Source organism: Camelus bactrianus, chromosome 5 (assembly GCF_048773025.1).
Source record: "Camelus bactrianus isolate YW-2024 breed Bactrian camel chromosome 5, ASM4877302v1, whole genome shotgun sequence".
Taxonomy (NCBI): Eukaryota; Metazoa; Chordata; class Mammalia; order Artiodactyla; family Camelidae; genus Camelus; species Camelus bactrianus.
In genome coordinates, this window is record NC_133543.1 from 49,031,564 (window position 1) to 49,055,225 (window position 23,662).

At 31.7% G+C, this 23,662-nt stretch overlaps 1 protein-coding gene across 3 annotated transcripts in view; it reads right to left on the reverse strand.

The window, feature by feature from the left end:
* The window catches only part of SCN7A (sodium voltage-gated channel alpha subunit 7), a 70,777-nt gene that overhangs the window by 27,688 nt on the left and 19,427 nt on the right, over positions 1–23,662 (reverse strand). For all 3 annotated transcript variants that reach the window (XM_045507624.2, XM_074363829.1, XM_045507625.2), the window contains 9 exons: positions 20,905–21,017; positions 20,443–20,532; positions 19,275–19,403; positions 17,776–17,867; positions 12,666–12,872; positions 10,413–10,482; positions 8,478–8,619; positions 6,669–6,875; positions 544–640 (listed from right to left, as the gene is read on the reverse strand). In XM_045507624.2, the coding sequence (XP_045363580.2) occupies positions 544–640; positions 6,669–6,875; positions 8,478–8,619; positions 10,413–10,482; positions 12,666–12,872; positions 17,776–17,867; positions 19,275–19,403; positions 20,443–20,532; positions 20,905–21,017 (1,147 nt within the window). The remainder of the gene's footprint in view (positions 1–543; positions 641–6,668; positions 6,876–8,477; positions 8,620–10,412; positions 10,483–12,665; positions 12,873–17,775; positions 17,868–19,274; positions 19,404–20,442; positions 20,533–20,904; positions 21,018–23,662) is intronic.

Genomic DNA, 23,662 nt, shown 5'->3' on the forward strand with positions numbered 1-23,662 from the left:
AATCAGAACAAAGTAATTTTCCTCTATTTTGTTCATGCTTGCTGAGTTAGACAAATGACAATGAGACAAATTATGTATTAGAATCAAAATAGGAGTAACTCTCAGGAAAACAAATATGGAATATGGTTGAGTATTATATTTACAATTTGTAGGTTTATATGCTTAACAAAATAATGTCTTTCAATATTGTCTATAATGAGTTACTGGTCATATGTGAAAACAACAACCAAAAAAAACCAGACAAGTATAGAAAGAACCTTAAGATGTTAATGTTATATACGCCAACCTCTATTTTTGGTTACAAGTTAACACTTCATATTGTTTTCAGTATTAAACAGAGAAAATTTCTTGGCATTCTTTGGTGACCTATTTCAGTGTTTAAAACACTATGCTTATGAAATTTTTAAATATTGTTCATCCTAATATTTTCATGTTATTCCTTAAATTTTAGTTATTATCATGCAAAATTCTGAAAAAATTAGAGGATTTCTTTAGTAGTGAGTCATGGTACCTTTCATAATGTCTAAATACTTTAAAATTTACCTTCTTTACATCTGATGGTAGCATCATCCAACATATCCAAAGAAGTAATCATAGAAGTTGATGATCTTTTCTTCATTTCTATTTGTGTTGTCTTGGTCTAAAAAGAAACTTGGTAAGTCTAATACTGGCTTCTCCTCATTGTACATCCAAGACTATAAGTATAAGAAGGTTTATAACCTTCATAAAAATGCTGATTCTTACCTCCAGAAGCCTTTCCGGGTTCTATCATTTGCCACTCTTTATACTACAGGCACTATTAAACTGATTTAGGATTATTTCGAAAATGAATTGTATTACTTGCAACTCAACAAAATCATTTTACATTATGAGGTCAACTATAACAGGAGTAAACCAGAGAATGTTACTGGTATCACCCATAATTGACAAAGAATTCAATGTATAGTTTAGAATTATTGTGAAATATCCAGTTGGCAAACATGCTGTTGAGTAGTAATACCTTATATTTCTCTAACACCTTGCATTTTTCAACTTGAGGATATGTTAACTTTATGACTTTGTAAATTCCTTTGATAAAATCAAAGTTATTTGGTGTTGGGATGATAAAATATATCTTGTATAATATTAGGTAACAAAGTGAACTAAAAATATAATTTTAGTTAGAACATACATAATAATTCCATAAAGGAATCACTTCTTTCTGTTTCTCATGTCTCTTGAGTAATGGTTTTAAGACACCCTCTGTCTTGCTGATATAGTTACACAGAGTTAAAAAGAATCCTCGCGTTGGAAAGGCACTCAAAACTCCTAGGCTTTGATGTAGATGTTACAAGTTCTATACATTCCTGATTATTACAGTACGGCCCCAGAGATTTCTAGTGACCATGTATAACATTTGTATTTGAATTTAAACTGGAAGAAACTGACAATGGGCAGTTGATACTGCACCATAGAGCTCCTGAAAGTTTTTACATTTGGCACACACAAAGAGTAATATTTGCAAGTTTGTTAACTTGGTAAATAGGTGAGGCTAAATAGGTGAAATAAACAGTAAATAAATTTTAATAGGTGAGGCTGCTCTTGAATAGAGATAACTGGCATGGGGCTGTTGCTGCTCTGAAACTGAGGGAATTAGCAGTTGAGGCTCACAGATAACCCACACCCAGCACACCCTGGTTGGCAAGTTCTGCTGTGGTCTACCTGAAGTTGCATAATAGAAATCAAGGGAATCATCATACTCCTCTCACTCAGTATCAGTCAAGTCTCTTCTAACCTCATGAATACTAGAGCTAGAGGAGGTGAAAACCAACTGTACTGCGTACTGAGTTCCATCAGGAAAATGACAGGTTCTGCAGGTCTACAGATCTCTGTTGCCTCATTTTTCTTTAATTGAAAAAGTAAACAATAGCTAATTTATTTATTTAAACCATGATTATTCCAGAATGTATTTTTTAGCTGACTTACAAAGCTACATAATACATGTGATAATTTATATAATTCCAAATTTCCGTGAGTTAAAAACCAATAGAAATTTAATTTTTGCTACTGAAGTCTAACAGGAATTTCTCAGGTGTTTCATCATAAAGGTGATACTTTTTCATGTTGTGAATAATATCCTCCACTATATTCTTAATATAGAGGAATTACTTCTCATAGAGTTGTTTCTGATAGTGACAATATTTGATGGAATCACATGAGAGAACAATCCAGTAAAGATAATCATCTGAGTGTGGGGGGAGAGGGAGGTGGAGTGAGAAGAATAATGCTATTGTCGATAGAGTCAATACTCAATTCTATACTAAATTGGCTTGAACTATGGATATATTTTAGGATACAAAATGAACAAACCACATATCAGTCTGGTAATATATTCATCTCAATTGAGCTTCTCAAAAATATTGAATACATAGCCACACGTTGGCCAACTACTAAGGTTATATAAGGTTATAGCTATTTTACAATGCAACTTGAGAAGATCATGACTCAAAAATCTCCTTTTTGAAAGTTTAAGAGCTAAAAAGGGCATATGCCTGGATTTTAGACAATACAACATTAAAATTAGACTGGAAAAAGGGGCTAGAATTCTTCTCACCACTGGTTTCAATTTTCTCTGGAGGGGACGTATGAATAAACAATAGCCCAGTCATATTTCTAGCATTTAGCAATGAATAACTGAAGTGTTCATCTTGGAAAAAGCCTTGCTCTCTCTACTTTGGGCCTCACTGGCCTTTTTAATCCTCTGACCCATCTTGTTCCCTCCCCCCAGGTAGCAGGGACTCATTCTTCATATTTCGCTCAAGTGGCAGGTGCTCATTAAAACTTTTCTGACTCAGAGAAATCCTTCATTACAGGCTCTTAAATGTTTCTCACTTTTATAGCACTTCCCACAGTTCCATTTAATTTTTTTTTAGTGGAGAATAATACCGTGACCCACCAAGTAACCAACAGGTGGCTTCAACCATTAATGACATTATACTCTTCATTTTTCACATGTTACTCAGCCTACATTTTTTCCTGAAGTATTTTAAATCAAATTTCAGACATCATATAATTATCAGAATAAGCTTTTTAAAAAATAATCAGATCACCGTTATCACAATCACCAAATCAGTAATTCCTTAATATTATCCAATACCCAGACCATGCTTAATTTTCTTTCATGGCTCAGAAACATTCTATTATATATATAGTTGATTTGTTCAATCAACATACAAAAAGGATACACATATTGTATTTAGTTTGCAGTTCTATTGATTATCTCATGATTTTAACTGATCTTTTTCCTATGTGATTTATTTGTTGAAGATACACTATCACTTATACTGTAGAATTTTCCACATTCTTAATTTGGCAGATTGTGTCTTTTTCGTGAAGTTTAATGTGTTATTCTTTCTTTGGTTGTCTTTGGAAAATGATGGTTAGGTTAGGTCCAGAGGCTTATTAGATTTAGCTCAGATTTTGGCAAGAGTATATTGTACATGGTATTTTACGCTTCCTATTTCATGACATTAGAAAACATGTCTGGTGGTCCTAGAGTTACAATTTGTTTTATAATAATTTTATAGTTTATCTCCCTGTTAGACCATTAGCTTCATGAAGATAGACAATATATTTATATTTATTAACGTTTAAGTCTCCAATGCTTAGTACAATGCTTACCATATATAGCAGATTGACAATAATGTTTTATTAGTTATACAGATTTAACTGTAAGGATGTCAGTTTAGATGGGTAAATATTTTTAAAATATTTATATTCCTACAGTTGTATATATCTGATTTTCTTCTGAGGTTTTTGTCAGTAACTGACAATTCACAGGAAAGTTTCGTCTACAAACTGTGTAATTGATGAAATAATGTTGTTTCAGCATTGATCCTCAAGAACAATGATGTAAAGTGGTGAAAAATGGGTTCTCTTTCTCAGTGTTGAGAAATCAAATGCCAATAAATATAGATCAAACTTTGCAAGTGAAACTCCACAATAAAGATTAAATTTGAGAATTCATGAAGGCACTTATCATGTGTCTGGCACATGGTTGACACTCAATAAACATTACCTGCTATTATTATTATCATCATTATTATTTTAATTATCTCTAAAAGCATCAATTTCAGACATAGCCGAAGACTTAAGAATTTTACGTTGATGAGCATGCGCCACTTGCTGTGCCTTCTTGCAGTTGTCTTCCTGTGTTTCCTATAGTTAGCCATTACCGTTTTTTTCAGTTGCTAAGTACTGCTAAGTGCTTTACAAGCATTTATTTAATTTGAATCTCATCACAATATGAGATATGGCAATATACATCTTAGAGATAAAGAAGCTCAAGTTTAGAAAGGTTAATAGACTTGGCAAAAATCATACATTAAGTGGCTAAAATGAACTGAAATTTCTACTTATCTGACTGCAAAATTGCTTTTAGCCAATATGATATACCGTATTCTTAAAACATGAAAATATGACACATTTAAGCAATTTCCCAGCAACTCCAACACTGGAATTAGAATCTGACTAGTGTTAAATCAGATCAGTCACCTAAAAGGTCCTCAGTGTGTTCCATTTTAAATTCTTCACTCTCCAGTGTATTTCCTTATGTATAAATAAAAAAAGAAAAGAAAATACATCTTGTGAAAATGACTTTTACTCTCGTTTCCCAGAAAACTTTTGTATGACAAAATGTTCTAGTACTCTTCTAGGAAAAGAAATCCTCTATAATTGAAAGATTTTAATTGAAACCAGGAAGGCTTTATTTGATCAAGAACAGCCAAATGAATGGAGATATTGGGAAATTGGGAAATAATCTAAGTTCTTCATAAGAAGCGTTAATAGGGTATCTCATCTGAAATAAGGGAAGTATTGTGCTTTTGGATACATTGGTTAGTAGCCCATGACATTTGAAATGCCACTTCAAAACAAATTACACATTCAACATACCATTCAGACTGTAATCATTCAATCTGAAGGACCTCAGACCCATTTCTAGAAACAGAAAGCTTTTGTGATTTGTTTTTCTGTGATTTCCCCATGGGTAACATAATAGCGATACTAGTAGCTTCTTTTAATACGTGTTTTCGTCATATGGTCTATAATTGTGTCTTGTTTCAATAGAATGCATAGAAACATCATACATATTATCTATCAATAACTTGTCATTTGGTATGCTCCTACATAATGTCACTCAGGCCCCGCTTTTTAGTAAAATGACTTTTCTAGAGTTTCTTTACTGATGATGACTTAATAAAAGAGTTATATATGTAGGGAACTTAACATTTTCCCCTTTTTGTCTCAGAAAGAAACTTTGGTATTATTGAATCTCTTAGCCTCCATACTACACATTTCACTTATGCCAGAGTGAATCTTGGCCCTTCACTTTTCCCCAACTCTTTTTATCCTTTTTTGTATGACAGTGTTGTAGATACAGTTTCTTTCTATCTATCCTTTGCTCCCTCAATCTGTCCTTTTTACATCTACTAGAAAATGTAGTTTCAGTATTTTTTAGCTTGTGTAGGCAATTTCACTAGCAGGTGTTAAGAGTGCAAAATAGTAACAAATCAAGAGGGGTGGAAAAGAAGGCAGAGCATGGCTCTCCTCCCACAAATGACGCCCCTGTGAAGCTAATGGGGTGGGAGCACTTGACTTGCCTGTGATCACTTTGGGCTGAGCACCCTCCAAAGAACAAGCTCCTAGGCAGGAAGGGCTCCCAACAATACAAGGGAAGAGAACAACATCCCAGAAGAGGCATGGGCTCCGTTCCACCTTCGGCTGCTTTGGCTCACTGCATACTGCACACCTCGACGGCTATGGGGAAGGGTATTAGGAGACTGGGCTAGCCCTATGCCTCTTTAAACCTAGGGTCCTGTGGAACACAAGGAAACTACTTTTGGTTGCTTTCCTGGGTCCTATTCTTCCTTTTAGCACACTTATGCACAATTTATATTTTTAAAGATAATTTTCTACAACTTCTTTAATGTTACTTCTGTCAATACTTGTAGATTCATAGACCAGATCTTTTGCTATGAGGCTAAACATCTGAAAATACATTGAAACACAACACTAAAGTAATTGAAAATTAGAGTAAAACCATATTAAGTTTTACTAATCACAGATTTAATTATTCCACAGATACAATGACTCCCTATATCATGATGCATAGTACATTTCCTCTTGAATGAGCTAGAAAGTCAATAAAGTAATTTTTTCCCTTTTCACAACTTTAGTGCTATACTTTGATCCATGCTTTCAGTATTTCTGATTTCTAAATTATGGAAGGCACTGTCACTTTTGAGGTGAACACCAAAATTTTCCAAAGTTAATTCTGATGTGCTGTCCGGAGTAAGTTTGAATTAATAAACTATACCTGCAGTAAGAGAAGTCACACTCAAAAATACATACAATATATCCATAATTTATCAGCAGTAGTAACACACATTTTGAAACAAAAATATTGTATATTCTAAGGAGATCTTAAAGATGTTGGTCACTCTTATCACATTGCACTCAGGAAAGAATTTATATAGCAAAAGTGAGCCCTCTTGTCAAAATCAGTTATGATCTTCTTATCATGTGTCACACCCAGATATTGAGCATCTGTTAGAAGGCAATATGCTCCAAGACCCTGAGAAGATAATTCAAACTCTGATTCTAAGAAAGCATTAAAAAAAAATGTATACCTCTTCTGCTTTTTTTCCTTCTTGAAGTTCTGTTAAAGACTGCTGAAGTTCTGGCTCATACTTCTTAGCTTTTTCAGCAGCTGTCTGCTTTTCTTCTTCATAGGACATAGCAAGTATGCCTAAGAACAAACTTGCCATATAAAAGGCAAACCAAAAACTTATCACAACAAAAAATATCATGTAGACCTTCCCAGAAGCATAAAGGATCTAAGGAGAGGTGAAAAAACAGGACAGAGAGGAAATGTTATTTGTCTTCCTGTAATCTCCTATTTTAAAATGAAAAATGAAATTCTGTGATAAAAATAATTCAGTTGTAAATTACAAGACAGTTTAATTACTGGCTCTACTTGGAGAAATAAGTGAAAAGCTCTTCAACTTTAGACATCTATGTAAAGTACAAAATATATGGTACAAAACCAAAAGAAGAATTTAGTAATTTAGTTAATTCAGGGTCAGCATTTGACTTTTAAGTTTTCATTAATAGAGAAAATGTACTGAAAGGAAAAAATTGTCATCTTTCAATAAAGAAAGCAGGACCATCTGAATAGGAAAGATTATTGCCTTTCAGTATAATTTTTAAGTATATGAAGTATAATAAAGTCAAAGAATGAATGTTTGGAGATTACTTTCTTCTGATCATCACTTTACAGAAACATCACAACAAGGTGCAAAACTGGGTCTATTTAAAGGGGTAGGGAATGGGCATATTTCTATATCTGTCAAAATATCTGCTTTGGTGAAGAACCTCAAGACAAATCACATTAAGAAAGTCATCTAATTCACTTATATGAAGTCATTTATGGACAGAAAAATATAAAATTGTTGATTTCTAAACTGAGCATTGAATAGCTTTTATTTCATAATAATTACCTGAGATATATCAGAGAATTAAAAATTCAGAAAATTATAAGTAGATATTACAAATCCAAAATATAGTTGACTGGTTTATCCTTATTGATTAAAAGTATATGAACAGAATTCAGGAAAATAAATGGGAATAGTTTTAATTTTTAAGTACCCATTTGAATCAATAGACAATTATTTACAGAAAATACTGTGTTGATATAACAGAGTTAAGAATGTTTACAGATTAATAGGGAGTTCTAACATTTAATCAGAAAAAATTTCTTACTAATTTATAGTATATTTTCCTTTAAAGGTATCGTTAATAAACTCTATTATCCCAGTGAGTTAGCTATTTAGAGTTTGGTCAAATATTTTTCCCACTAAATATCTGTCATGTGTAGTTGTACATTCAGGAGCCAGTAATAGACATTGTGGTGTATACTGCAGGACATGCAGACGAATAAACACTTTATGTTTAATATCTCGTTAATTCTGTGCAACACATTTACGTAGTATTTACTATTATTTCTAATATGCAGAAAAGAGATGAAATATAGGCAAAATGGCTTGCATGATATCACAGAGCAGGGTAGTAACAGTATCTCTGGCAGATACACATGTTGTAACTTTGGAGAGGTTATCTAACCGCTCTGAGCTTAGTGTCTTCATATAAAAAGTATGTGTGTGTGTGTGTGTGTGTGTGTGTGTGTGTGTGTGTTTATCCTGACCTTGTAGATTATTTCAAAGATTAAAGTAGATATCAGCATCGTACAAAAGAAGATAGACTTGGGCTCAGTATTAACCAACAGTTTGACATTTAATAATCCTGGTTCTTTTTTTTTTCTGTCCTCCAATTCTTCTTCACATAAAGACTTAATAAAGTACATTACATTTGATCATTATTTTAGAAGGGAGGAGCGTGGCACCATTCTTATGTGCAGTGCAGATTCTCTGTGTTCTTACCTGATGATAAAGTGCTTCAGGGTAATCTTGCATCATTAACCGAAATAGGGCTAATAAGGCCCAGCCAAAACTGTCAAAATTTGTGTATCCATAATCAGGATTTACACCAGCTTTTACACACACATATCCTTCAGGACACTGACTAAAGAAGACAAATAAAAGAAAAACTACTTACTCTTAGGTGACTTACAGATTACGGCCAAATCATACATACAAGTAAACCAAATATAGATATAAATCAAATATAGAACATCTGCCCATGGATAATAAAGGACTCCCTCTTCCACAGGGAGTAGTCAGTCTTCTCCCAAACAATTCCCACTTAAAAAAGCTGCAAATGAGTTGGATTTTAAGTTGATATAGGTGAACAGCATTAATTAAGCTAAAAGACAACAGAGCATCACAAGTGGTTTTTGTCAAGTTTTTGTTAAGATTTCTTTACTACCCAGTATCAAAGTATGTATAACTGATGGAAAATAATACTGATAATAAAACTTCAGTAATTGAAAGTTTAATTTTCAGATGATCTCACCTCAAACCCTTAGATCCCATTATTTAAGGGTGAGAAAACATTTATCACATCAATAATTTATAAGCAGTACTGGCACTTTGATAGAATGAGCAGATTAAGTATTTATCGTATTTCCTTTCATGCAGTCTCCACACTTTTACCTCCTGGAAGCTTGGGTGTTGATGTCCATTATTATAGCTGTGGCCCAATAGATAGTACTTCTTCCATCCACATCTCTGTAGTTCTGTCCTACATTATTCTGGTTTTGGCCATGTGACTTGTTTTGTGTATTTGTTAATAGTTAACAAATGTGATGCAAACAGAGGTTTACCAAGTACTTGTGTGTTGAGGCTTGCTAAATTGCTGACCTGCAGAACCTGAACAAATGAATTTGTGTTCTTGTCTTAAGGCACTCACTTTTGGGACAGTTTACCATGCAGCTAAGTATGATGGCTGCAGGTGAACCATTGCATGACTTTCTCTTCTGGCCTTGACATACTGTACTGTATCATTGTGATTCTGACTATCCATGGCCAGATACCTTCAACATGCATTTCAGGCCATATCTGAGTTTAGGATGTCCAAAAAAAGGGTTAACTTGAGTGGGATGGGCAGACACAATCAGATGGGTTCACAATCTGGACTTGAAAATAGAATGGAAGCCCAGCACTAGCTGGGCAAAAAGAGTTGAGTAAGTGACAAAGTGTCTAAATCACCCTAGTACAACTAAAACTACATAACTCATGCTCTCCTCCTCCTAGGTGCTTTTTTGTCAGTCTAGGCCCAAAGCCTCTAAGAAAGAGCTGGTTTACAGATGGGTGTCAAGGGGTCCTAGCTGAGGAAAGTAACATAAGGAGTTAAGAGAGTCATAGTACTGCTGAGAAGCACTCTTTTTTTTACCATCTTATCTCTTCATCTGAAATTATAGGATAATAAAACTTGAGAGTTTTGTCATCTCACTGAAGAATTACTTATAAGTACTGTTTTTAAGAGCAATAAGCTTTTTATTAATGTAAATTATAGTCATTAAAGATATACAAGCCATAAAATAGGTGAAATAACATCACATAATTTAATATTTCTTTTCTTCAAAGGCTTCTGGCCAAAGCAAAGATTATATTGTCTTTCTTGATAATTGCTACTAGCTCTGGGAGACACTGAAAACAGAAAAAATCAGATTCTTAAGTCCCAGCTCTGTCATTTACTGACTTCTTGATCCTGAATAAATCATTTAGCATATCTATTATTTTTTCCTGTAAAATCATATTAATAGTATTCTATATTGTATGCTTCTCAGTATGGTTTTGATGGTAAAATGAGATCATGTAATCAAATGGGAACCATTAGTAAAAGCAATAATCACTCGATAAATATTATTGATCAGTGATACAGACTTGGTAGAAGAAAACATTAACACCACTTACCCAGCGTCTGTTCTGTTGCCACAAAGAAGAGCATATCTTTCTCCTTCCAAATAATAAAAGTTTTCTGTTTCTGGAAAATAGGAAAAAAATGATATTCTATATTTAATCTTGAGTAACTAGCATATCTGAAGCCCAATTAAATCTGCATAGATGAACATCCCTCTTTACAATGAGAAGGAAGCATGCAGCCTGGCCTTTCATTATCTAGGAAGCTGTCCTAGCATCTGATGTACAAGCCAAAAGACAACTGGCAAGCCACCTACTCCAGCCAGATATGACCAGACCCTGAAGGAAAAATTCCCAAGACTAATCTGTTTGAAAGTTAAGGATTGTTCCTTCTAGGGTTTATTCCTGATGATCTTCCTGAGCAGAAAATCAAATTTTTCTGTCTCTGGGTTTAATTTCCATTCTCTTCCCACTTGGAAGCTTATTTTTCTATATTGGGTGTCCAGTGCCAGTTACTTGTTCTGATGTCACATGATTTCAGTTATAACCCACACTAACCTGAATCATGGCCCACAGCATTTATCCCGGTATTTTTATCTGCTGTCAATCAAAACATTAATTGTATATTTATAGACATCAGTTACCAGGGTTGGGAACATGCATGCTTAGTAGCACTGGCTTTTAAGTTCTGAATTCAAATCACAAAAATCAAACCCATGAGATCAGTCCTGAGTAAGTGTGTATATGTGTTTGTGTGTGTGTGTGCATGTGTAGATAAAATTGAATTACACCAATCTTAAATAATGTCACTTTAATTTGGCACCTAAAATAATTTTAGAAGAATTTAAAAATCATAGTTAGGAATCATTAATCAAATCTTTTGAGTAGCAGTCAAAAATGAAATGAGATTTGACACAGAAACTGGAAGTCCCAAGTACTCTTCTAAATACAAGGACTATGACATGGAAATTAGGTTAAATAATGTTTTACAGATAAAATATTTTCAGCAATTTCTAACATCCTATTTGAGAAAATGGAATGGCTAGAATTGGACAAATTTTAAAATAGTAATCTTTAAATGTGATTTCATTATAATATACATACTTTAACAAAGATAAAAAGAAACTGGGCTCTGTTTTTTTAGCAATAACCAGTGAAGTAGCAAAATTTGTTTAATTTTTAGTAATTAGCATATTTTGGTTTTAACATCAAAAAAACCAAAGAGGATTTCAGTTGGAATCTAAGATTTAACGTCCATCTCCTATTGTCCTTACCACTAGAATTAAGATCATGAAATAGCATATGTAATAAACAGTTCACATACTCATATACTAACAATTTTGCATTACTTGCATCATAATCATATGGGGTAAACCAAAGTGTGATTATTATTTGTTTTAGAACTTATTAAGTCCAAAGTATAAAAAAATTAATGTAGAATGACTACTTAAGATTCATCAGGTTTTTTTTTATTAGTAGAAAAATATGCTTTTTCCCCTAAATACTGTCACGAAGGACTTGATAATTTTAATATGAGAGAAAAATCCAATAAGAGAAGATGGCCTGGTGAAAAGGCAATGAGTTTTAAAGCCAGATTGACCTTAGCTAGGATCCTAGTTTTACCACTGAGTGGTTACAGTATGCTGGAACATTCACTGAATTTCTCTGAATTCTGTTTCTTTGCTTGTAAGAGCAGTTATTCATATCTTCTATGCAAGATTATGGTGAAGATATGTGATCAGGCATGTGAATTACTTATGTATAAGAGCTAAGCAATACTTACTCGATATTATTTCTGTTAGCCTAAAATATTTTCATTATTCATCAAAGTATAACTCAAAGCATTTAAAATGAGCAGCAGTAGTTGAAATCCAACAATAGTAAGAATTTTTATATTGTAGCCCATTTTTTGACTTATATAGTTCATCGCAAAATTTCTAATGACCACACAACATTTATATTTTAAATAAACAATTTTGTTGAAGAAAGGTAGTATTATGAGGCTTCTACTCAGATAAAATTGCAATTAAGACTTTGGTCATATTTATTTATTTTTTAAAGGATAAAATTTGCAAGTTTTAGCAGTTCTAAATTTAGGTTTCCTGATTTAACTGTCTGAAGACTGGAACTTTGCTATCTTGATAAACAGTTGCATATTAGTACTTGAGCATACTTACAGCATTTACATGAAGGTTGTTCTGAAGATGAATTTGTTCTGAAACTGAATGTTCAACACTTCTGTGAAGAATGTTTTGCCAGTAAGAAAAGTTTGAATTTTTCTGATATAAAATGGCAAGTGATTCTTACCTCGAATATAATACGGGTTTCCAGTTCTGTTGTGTAGTGTTTCAGTTTCATTTTCTCGGGGCCATCGCAAACATTTATGCTTCAGGTTGCCCATGAAGAGTCCCATCCCAATTAGAGAAAATATGCTCAGAAAAAATAGAGTTAGGATAATGACCCCAGTAAGTTTCTTCAAACATTGGATCAGGATCCCTACAAAAGACTTCAGACCTAAAAAGAGAAAGATTTATTTTTAATAAAATAAAATATCTTAGTAAAACAGCATTAGCAAGCTTCTCCTATGGCAAATGCAGATGCCATCAAAACCAGCATCTTTGTGTTTTATAATTTAATTCATCATTATCTAGGCCAAATGACCAAAATGAATAAAACCCTAAACCTTGAGGTTTCTATATTATTGCTAATTTACTTCACCTGACAAAATAATTCAGACACAGTATTAAAAAATTAGTTGTTTGTTTCTTTTTACTACATGAAAAACAGGACTTCTCTCTTGGTTACTGCTTTGCATACTAATCACCATTACTTATAAGCATAGGTAAAGGCGTAGAGTTGTAAATCAACATGGGTTGCAAATGTTGCTGAAACAAGAAATAGTTTGAAATAGCAGAATTCTATACTGTTCTTTCATTGACTTTCTAAGAACTCAATTTTTGGAGCTGATTAAATAAAACATAAAAAAATTAATGATTAGAAACAAGAATAACACACAACTGTGATTATATGTAGGCTGTATTTATATCAGAATACTTACTAATGGAGAATTCAACTTTAAGGCTAGTTTTATTTAAGGACATTCATTTTCTATTCATTAAATAATACATGCTCATTCTGAAAACATAGAAAACAAAGAGAAACAAAAGAATTATACTACACAGATGAAACTATTAGGCTTCCTTCTTCCTTTCTTCTTTCCGTTGTTCATTCGTTCCTTTCTTTTCTCTTTCCCTTGCTCTCTTTTTATTTGTCGGTCTGTTTCTATTTAGGATCTTAGTAACTGTTCAGTTCAACAATGGATGAGAATGTAGTAGCTCTGTGACAGATCAAGTTACCAATATTTCTATGCTTCTGTTTTATTATTTTAAAAATTCACATAATAATGCCTATTTCATACATCATTGTGAGAATTGAAAATCTATTTTTCAGATGACCTCATCAGATGATTAGATTTCTTGAGTGTAAGAGAATATGGTTGAAATAAAGTTATTCCTGTAGTTAAAAAAAATGTGATATCTAGATTAAATATATAATTTTAATTGCTATCATACTGAGATACATATTTATAGCCTACTTTTGTCATTTAGAATGATACCATAAACTTTTTTGCTATATGCAAGTCTTTTTTAAGTATTACATTAGAAATGGAATTTCTGTGTCAAAATATATGATCACATTTAAGTATTGATTCATATGTTCAAATTATTTTTTAAGATATGTTGAACCAAAGAATAAACCAAAGACTATAAATATGTAGTCAGGCCTTCACTAAAACTAGGATATTAAAAAAAAATCATTGCCAATTTATTAGAAGAAAAATAGGATAATTTTACTTTGATGTAATTTCTATGGGCACCATAATAAACTTTAAAAATATGTATATTTGCACTGTGTGCTTTTTATTTGGTAACTGTCATGAATTCTCTGTATATTTTGCAACTGAAAAAAATTTTCATATTGTTTTGCTGAAATTACCTTTAAGAATAGAAATTCTTAAATAAGAATACATATGTGTATATATAAACATAAATTCATACAAATATACTTTATTAATAATATTATTAAATTATAATATATTACATAAATATTTACACAAATTTACATAAATTAAAACATATTTAATATATAAATATAAAATATTATTTTATAATATTAATATAATTTTTATATATTATAAAATATGTATATAAAGCCAAATTTTTTCTAGAGCATTAATTTTAGTGGTGACATTTGGTTTGGAGGTTAAAAAAGTCACTATTAAATTGTACAGAGTCAAATTTATTAACAATTTTCATTGTTATCTATCATTCAAAGTTCTGAGCCATATGCCAATTTTGCTTTCAATTTCTTGGTATAACTTTTCTTTCTTTTCACTTTTAAACTTTCATTTTGTTTTAGTTTAGGTATATCTCTTGTGGAGTTAAACTTATTTCTTATTTAATATTAAGGTTTCTACATCTTGACAGAAAATTTTAATCCAATTACATTCATTTTCATAAATTGGCTTTATTTTTGGGTTGGTTTTTATCATTCTGTTTTTTGATTTCTAAATTCACCTTATGATTTACTATGTATCCTATTCTTTATAAATAAACTTTAAATTTTTCTTCTAGTGTTTTAGATAAACTATATCTATTTTGAGAATCTGTCTCAAATGTAAGTTCTTATTTTAAAAAAAGTGTACTCTTTACATTAAAAATAAAACTGTATTGACTATAGTCTCACCATACAAGGAAATAACCATAGTTACTTTCTCACATTTCTTTATTCCCACTTCTCAGTTTTTGTTTATTTATGTAATTTGGGACTTTTCGACCTAGTTATAATTGTTGAATTTTATGTATTTTGCATTATATACTGTCTTTCATAATTTACAGAAAAGGTAACACTCAAATCATTCCAAAGACTTGTCAGGAAACATAAATTCATGCAAATAAGGAGTGGAGGGGACTTGGGTGAATATGCCTGACTTAAAAATGTAGCTGCCCTCAACTGCAGCTGGTAGTTGCCATGCAGGAATGCTGATAATTCATCCAAGTGAATTTAGAACTTAATGTTAAAATTACCAGATTTTTATATTGTTGGCATCTATATCAAAGTTTTCCAGAACACAAGCAAAATATGTCTCTAGTTGAATGAAGAATAACCCACATGTGTCTACATTATAACTTCTGATTTATAATATTTGCATTCTGTTTTGCAACCTACTAACAACAGTAATTTGGAGTTCATTCTCTGTTGAAATGATTTCAGAGTTCATTGCCATTACTTTTGGTACCAAATCGTCCCATTGTTGAATATTTTATTTTCATAGTTTCATTTTTCAGGAGATGTTCAGGAAAGATACATATGTAATCTTGGGTGGCTGAGAATATCATTCTGTTGACTTCCCTTATGAATGGCAGACAGGTATAAAATTCTGGTGTCACAACTTCCCTGCCTACACTCCCCCCAAGCTCTGAAACTTCACTGCCTACTCATGTTTAATATTATCAAGAGGTCTGTGAAACCTTCCCATGGGCTCTTTTTCTTTGCTTTTTTGCTTGTTTTTATAATATTTTGCTCTTTAATGCTTTAAATTTGTAAAATTTTATAGCATATTTAAGTGTATCTTTTAGCTTTTTTTAATCAAGTATAAAATGATGCTTTTCCATTTGTGACTACAGTCTTTCTCAAGTTAAGGGACCTAAAAAATTTCTAGTGTATTTTTGAGTAATTTGTCTTTTGCTTTAATCTGGTCTCTTCTTTTTTAAGGATCACCCATTATCCATATAGCGGAATTTAGTTTTCTCTCCTTCATTAACCCATCCCATTTTTGGTTCTACTAGTTCTCTAGTTTTTCTTATCACAAGTGGTTTGTATACTATACCATAATACTGTATTTTACTGCTTCTATTACCATCAAATTATCACCAAGGATACTATGATTTTTAACACTGTTTTGTTTCAAAGGTACTTTTATTTGTTTATTTTATTATGTCATTTTTATCTTCTGCTTGAAAAGGTCTAGGCTTTTTTCCTACTGGGACTACAAAGCAGATGATTTCTTATGCTTGCCTATATTCCTTTAGAGTTCATCTGTTTAAAAGAAAAAAAGAGGATTATTTTCACTTTTCTGATTAGTATGTTTCTCTCTCTGTATTGCAAAATATTTTCATGCATTCTATATTGCTGGTATCTGCCTTGATTATTTTCTCCCTTAAAAAAAAAGAGCAGTTCCTACCAGCCTGTGGGCTCTGAATTCTGGTTAGTGTGTTCTTCTTGTATTAACTTGGATTTACCTGAATTCTCCTATAATCTTTCCCTCTGATCCTAAGATGAAGAAGCAGGTGATACAATGTTATGCTCTAGTAATTTGCAGAGAGTAGTAAGAAAGCTAGGACTGTGGAAATTCCTGCCAGGGCAATTCCCACTGCCGATTATTTCACTGTGTTTGGTGAAGCTGCCATGCCACAGACCATTTTTATTGAAACAGTTTTATTGAGATATAATTTATAAACCATACAATTCACCTGTTTAACGTGACTATTCAATGTTTCAGTATACCCACAGGGTTAGGCACCCATCACCATATTCCCCGATCTTTTGGCTGTTTTTCCCAGCCTGGACTCCAAGTACAGAGTACACATATATCTGGCCTTCTCCATGCTGTTCCAGTGGATGAAAGTTGCCTACAGATCTTATTTTTGGTATTGTCACACTTGCTTGTGGGGTTATTCATCCAGCTATTTCATAATACTTCTGACTCATAGCAGCTAAAAATACTCTGAGTAAAGTTATCCCTATCTGACTGTTTTTATTCATTCTAAACAATGGGATTCTCTAAGATATCTTCAGAAATGGGAGGTGTAAATTAGTCCTCATCATCTTCCACTAACGTGGTCACAGCTCAACCTTATCTAGCAAAAACTTTTGAACTTTGTGGCATGTGGAATGGACCTTATCCAAGCACTGAGAACAAAAGGGAATTTATCTTATTTTATACTACTTTGTTCATTTCAACAGGTTTTTAGAAGCAACAAGGAAAAGAAGAAGGCAGATTAGAGATCTGTCTAAACTACTTTCTCTCTCAGAAGTCTGAAGGCAATATATAAGTTCATATTTAAGAAGTAAGACAAAATAAATAAGAAAAAAATAAAAAATAATATATTTTGATTGAGCTCTACATTTGGTTATTATAAGCATCAAACCCACCTCAAATAAATAATAAATGTGATATTTTTTCTTGCCATTCCAGGAGTGACTGAAATAAACTTGAAGATCAGATCATTCATTGATTTCAAAGCTGAAATGTTGTTCAGTTCAGTATTTCTCCAAACAATAACAGGGTTGTTCAAATGAATACATGGGAGTACATAAAACAAAATGAAGAAAAAACACTCAAAGCCTTTCTTACCTTGGTTTAAAGGAATAATTTTCAAAATTCTCAAATTTCTTGTAATTCTAAATATTGAAATGGAGTTTAGAGGTGAATATCTTGCTATATGCCTGTGGAATTAAATTAGAGTCATCTAGAAGTCATATTGAGTCTTTGTCACTTATCTTTAGCTTTTTATACTATTTGAAACTTATTTTTAAAATCATATATCCAAACATTTCCCTTGCTTTCATTATTCCATTTTGCAAATAGTTTTATTATTGATTGGAAGATAAAGATTGCTACAGTGCAAGGTATCCAAGTAAATATCTACAAAAAATGATGAGAGTTTATAAAGTTTGACACTGTGAGTAGTCAGAATTCCATATCAAATACTCTAAATTATGTTCATAAATATTTTGTAATCTGGTGAAAAGACATTAAAAACAAGAAAAATTCATAGTCTTTCTAAGAAATAAGATTTAAGTATTTAAACTTGTAGTACTGAAAATAATGGTGATATGGTGATGATGATGATGATGATGATGACATTAATGGTGATGGTGATGATAGCAGAAGGCAGGGTGTGTAGTGGTTAAAGACAAAGACTCTGCAGCTACACTGCCTGTGCATAAATACAGGCTCCACACTTGCTATGTGGATATGAAAAAATTACTTAATCTTCCTTGCCTTGGTTTCCTCAAATGTAAAGTAAGGATAATAATAATTCCTAATTTTGAGGCTCTTAAATAAGTTAACATATGTAAAGTGCATAGAAAAGCACCTGGCACATACTAAGGGCTATGTGCTAGCTAACAGTAATAGAAACAGCAGAAATAATGGTAGCAATAGTATCAGTGATAATAATTTCAATGATATTAGCTACGTTTTTTGGATTGCTTACAACATGGCATACACTAATTATGCTTTTATAAAGGTTATTTCTTTTTAAAAAATATGACCCCAAACCTACAGAATATTATTTTAAATTACTTTTAACAGGACTTTGATGCCAGTGATAATTTCTTTAGCCACAAATAGAATACACGAAATAAAAGTATTGACAAAAATCAATACATATGTAAATTATTAGAATTTAATGTATCATTCTAGAAAAATGTGTATGCATATAAAATATCTTACTTTGGTATCTAGACTATCTACAGGTCTTAAGCAATGTAGGTAAATAAAATGTAGATTGGAGACACAATCACATATGCTAGGATCCTCTCCTAAGTCTCCAGGAGATTTTTCTAGTCACTGAAAATAATCACTTAGATGCGAAAATTCAACCTCTATCATTTTTGCTTCAGGTATTAAACAGAGATAATATCCCATTTCTTTCATTTCTATTGCACATTCTGAGGACTCTTTCAGTTGTAGCTGCCTGAGAGAACTCATTATGGCTATGATTTACGAATTGCCTTTTACTCACAGAATTTTTGCAGGCAGAAAGCTTTGTCAACCTCAATGTTTCTTTATGAATATATTTGCTTAGCAAGGTATTAAGATGTTTGCAACTTAAAAGAAATACTCACTCAAACAAAGTTACACTGAAATCAAGCCAGTTCCATGGATCACCAAAGAAATAAAAAGGTCCTGCCCAGATACCTCTTGCAATGAGTTTTATAAGGATTTCAAATGTGTAAATTCCAAGCAAAGTGTTCCTGCAGAAAATTTTTCATATAAACGTTAGAAGTGAGAATAATACATAGTTATCTCTGAAATATATTGTCTATGATAATTATCTGGCAACCAACCAACCAATCAACCAGACAACTGCAGGATAGGGCTTTAGTTAGGGCTTCTAGAGTGGGTTATATCCTATAGCAGTAACCATGAAATTTGACTAAAAAGTCAATTTTTTCAAAAAGTTCTAGCTCAGGGTTATAGTCTTTATATATATTTAGGTAATAATGAAAATATAAAATGAATATAAAATTTATTCTGTATTGGGAATCACACAGTAAGTGACTGAACTGTAAGGGAATATGAAGGAACTAATTTCACTATATGCATATACAAGGATTTTTACAGTGAATCAGTATTATACATATTTACCTCCCATAGTCAACTAGTTTTAAGAACAGAATTAAACCTTAAATCGTTAGCATCAGGAAAGCCTTCTTCCCTATTAAATTAGAAGATTTAATAGGCCTTTCCATTCTTACAGCCTAATGCAAGCCAAACTACTCACATCCCTCAGGAAAGGGAGGTAGAAGAGAAAGGAAGAAAAGAAATAATTTTCTTAAAGAATAGAAAGGAATAAAAGTTATCTGAGTTTGAAGCAAATCAGGTGTGGGACTTCAATAGTAAAGAAAATCTCAGGTACTGAAATATATTAATTGTTAGAATTAAAATAAAACCTCATTTGTATGATGCCATAGACATAAACATACACATAGCTAAAGACTCAAATACTTGTATCATGTTAACCTAACATGCTGGGAAATAGAGGCATTTCAAATCCAATTAAGAGTAATGAAATGGTAGAAAAATAGTGAAATTGATTAACCAACATACAAGTATATTTTTATTCAGAAAATTCATTAATCATGGTATATGCATAAATATGATGTTATGTACAATGTTTATTATATATAAAATATCAATGGTATAATGTTATATAATGTACACTAGTACAATGTATTAAATATGAAATACAATCATAAATGCAATTATACACCATAAAATTATATAACTTACTGTAATGCTGGCCACCATCTTGGCACATTAGTCATGGACATAAATATGCAATCAACTAGGACACTAATTAAAATTAACAGTTGGAAAAGAGTAGGTTACAGTCAAGGAATAATGGATAATAAAAATAATATTGGAAATAGGTATTTCTATAATCTATTATAAGTACATACACATAGAAGATTAGCTTCTTAAACATCAAAAATATACTATTCATATTGATAAACAATGAAGAATAAGATTAGTTAATATTTACTATTGTTGTGTGTACAAGGAAGTATATTTTAAATGTATTTTCAAATGTGGAACACAGTGCAGTTATAATCCAGATTTCAATATGACTTAATATGAGATATCAATTCAAAGGAGAAAAAGACTGCAGCAATATTTGAACAGAATAGCTGCATTTGATATTGTATAGTACAATTCTAAATTCTAAAGTCTAAAGCCAATAGAAAAGGATATGGATGTACCAAAATCTTAATACTTGTTCTTCTAATTGAACTGAAAGGAGACAATGTACACCAGGTGGCATTGAATCTGAAAATTGTTCTCTTTTTATTTAATACCATGAAAATCTGCAAGAGAAAAAACATCAAGTGAAATTAGAACTGAAACCTGTAATCTCATCAATTATGCAACTATTGCCAATGATCATTTCAGTCATAAAGTCAGTTATATTTTGATATTTTTAAGCTATTTTTATGAATATTTAGGCTTATCTACTATTTATTTATTTACTTATTTATTTTCAGCCAGTGTTCTACCTAAGAAAGTTATGTGCCACCCACCAATCCTCAAGTCTTCCTGCAGAACTAATGCAATAGGAAGAAATCTATATCTGATGGCTCATGGATATGCATTTAAACACACCAAATTTCAATGAAAGTAAAAAAAGTTAATTTATTTTGAAGCAAATAAGGTGTAGGATTACAATAGTGAAAGTTACCCAATGTACTCAAGTATTACATTAATCATTAGTAATTATCTATGGTATAAAAAACTCCACTTGTATGTTATCATTGACACAAACATATCTAAAACAGAAATTTACATCAATGTAAAACTAATATGTTGGGATATAGAAGCATTAAAACCAAAAAAAAAAAAAAAAAAAGGAAAGATCAGAAATATCCTAAAAAGGAGTCATATGTGTATATGTGTGTATATATGTGTGTATATATATTCATGTATCTACAACATCTATATTATAGATATACACAGGAAAAGTGTGTGTCTGCATGTGTATACATATACACATATATGCACTTTTATTATATATACATATCCATTTGCAAATTCATTTATTGTGGTGTGTGTATAAGTATATTATATATAGTAAACAGTATATAGGTTATAACAGTATATCATATACAGTATGTAATGCAATGGGATAAAATATAATATACTAAAATACATATTACATTAATCTATTCTATATTATATATTCTGTAACATAATTACACAGAGGTATATTTGGTGACTATATGTTTGTATTTATATTTGTGAATATATACAGAATACATTCATCAGTATCTCATGAACACATGTTCTAAATGGAAACCAAACTGTACTATAATCCTCCTCAACAGAATACTTTTCCAACATACAATCTGTATATATTTTGGACTATGTTGTAGTTCTTTTCTCCCTTTCCATTTTAAAAGCAAAGAGAAATTAAAAATGGCTAAATAAAATAAATCTGATTATTTAAAATTGCTTTCCATTTATTTTCCAAAACAATCTTAAACTTCACACAAGATATAACCAATCAGTTTATGTCACTGTGAAGGAATGAGTAGTTCCAGAAATAATAATTTTCCCGTTAATGTTTAAGTGCTAAAAGTGTTTATTTAACTTTAGAAATATTTACTTATATGCCATCATTAAGAGAATAAGTTAAATACAATTCAAAATCCTTAATAATTTTGGGACATCATTAATAACAGTACTTTATATATTAAGCTATTCTTACAGTTTTTGCCTTTTTTTAACGTTCATTTTTCTTATTCTTTTTTAAAATATTATTTTCTTTGTAAAGCCCAGTACTTTATCCTTTTTGGGGAGTGCAGGGGGAGGGAAGTAATTAAGTTTATTTATTTATTATTATTATTTTTTAAATGGAGGCACTGGGGACTGAACCTAGGACCTCATGCATGCTAAGCATGCAATCTACCACTGAGCTATACCCTCCACCTCTCCTCACAGTTTTTGGTTTATTTTATCTTTCAAAATCTTTGATTTTGTCTTCAATAACAAACCTAGATTTGCCCACCACATCTGCATACATTACAAAGAACTCAGACCTCTGCTATAATAGTTACCTCTAAGGTTTCTATTTTATATCAATGGTTATGACTTAAGCATAGCAACAGTGAAAGAAGAGATAGCTGAGATGAGGATTTACATTTTTCACTAAAATAGTCTTAAGATTTTACAGGTGTTTCATAGCAAATGATGTATAATGCCCATCGAGATTACCAGAGATACTGGAGTTTTTTTTGTTAATATATATATTTATATTGTAAAATGACAATACATTTCCACTATGCAAAGTATCTGAAAGAATTGGGTCATACAAAAAGATCACTTTGCTTTCTACGCAGAAACTGATTCCATTCTATTTCACCCATTTGGTAATATCATTGAATGCTCTACAAGAATATCAAATCACATTTGACCACACCAGGGTTAATTCCCATCTCCCCCAAACTTGGTCTTTTTTAATAGCTACTTCATTTTTGTCAGAAGCACCTCGAATCTTTCAAGCTGGAAATCTTGACATGATTAGTCAGTCTTCAAATACTGCTGTTTCTTCTTGGATGTGTTATCTCTCTCCTCTGAGACACTCCTTTAATCCAGGATGCTTGACTTCAGGCCTGGATTACTGCCTCTCCTATTTCATCTCTCTGATCCTATCTCTTCCATGCAGTAGTAATTTAGAATCTCCAGATTAACCTTACTTAAACATTGCATTCACCACATCAGTTCCTTAGCCAGCACATTAAATCCATGTTATCATCTCCATTATCTCATTTTATTTCCCACAATCTGTTGCACGGCTACAGGGTTCTAGTTGTCTCATCACCCTGTCTCTTCCCTATTCCAGAATTAATCTCTGCTCTTCCCTGTTCAAAGAAGATCTTCCCTTTGCCTTGTAAAAATTAGAAGTGTTCTCCAAGCTATAACTCAAATTCTATTTCTGTAACTTTTTAAATTCAAT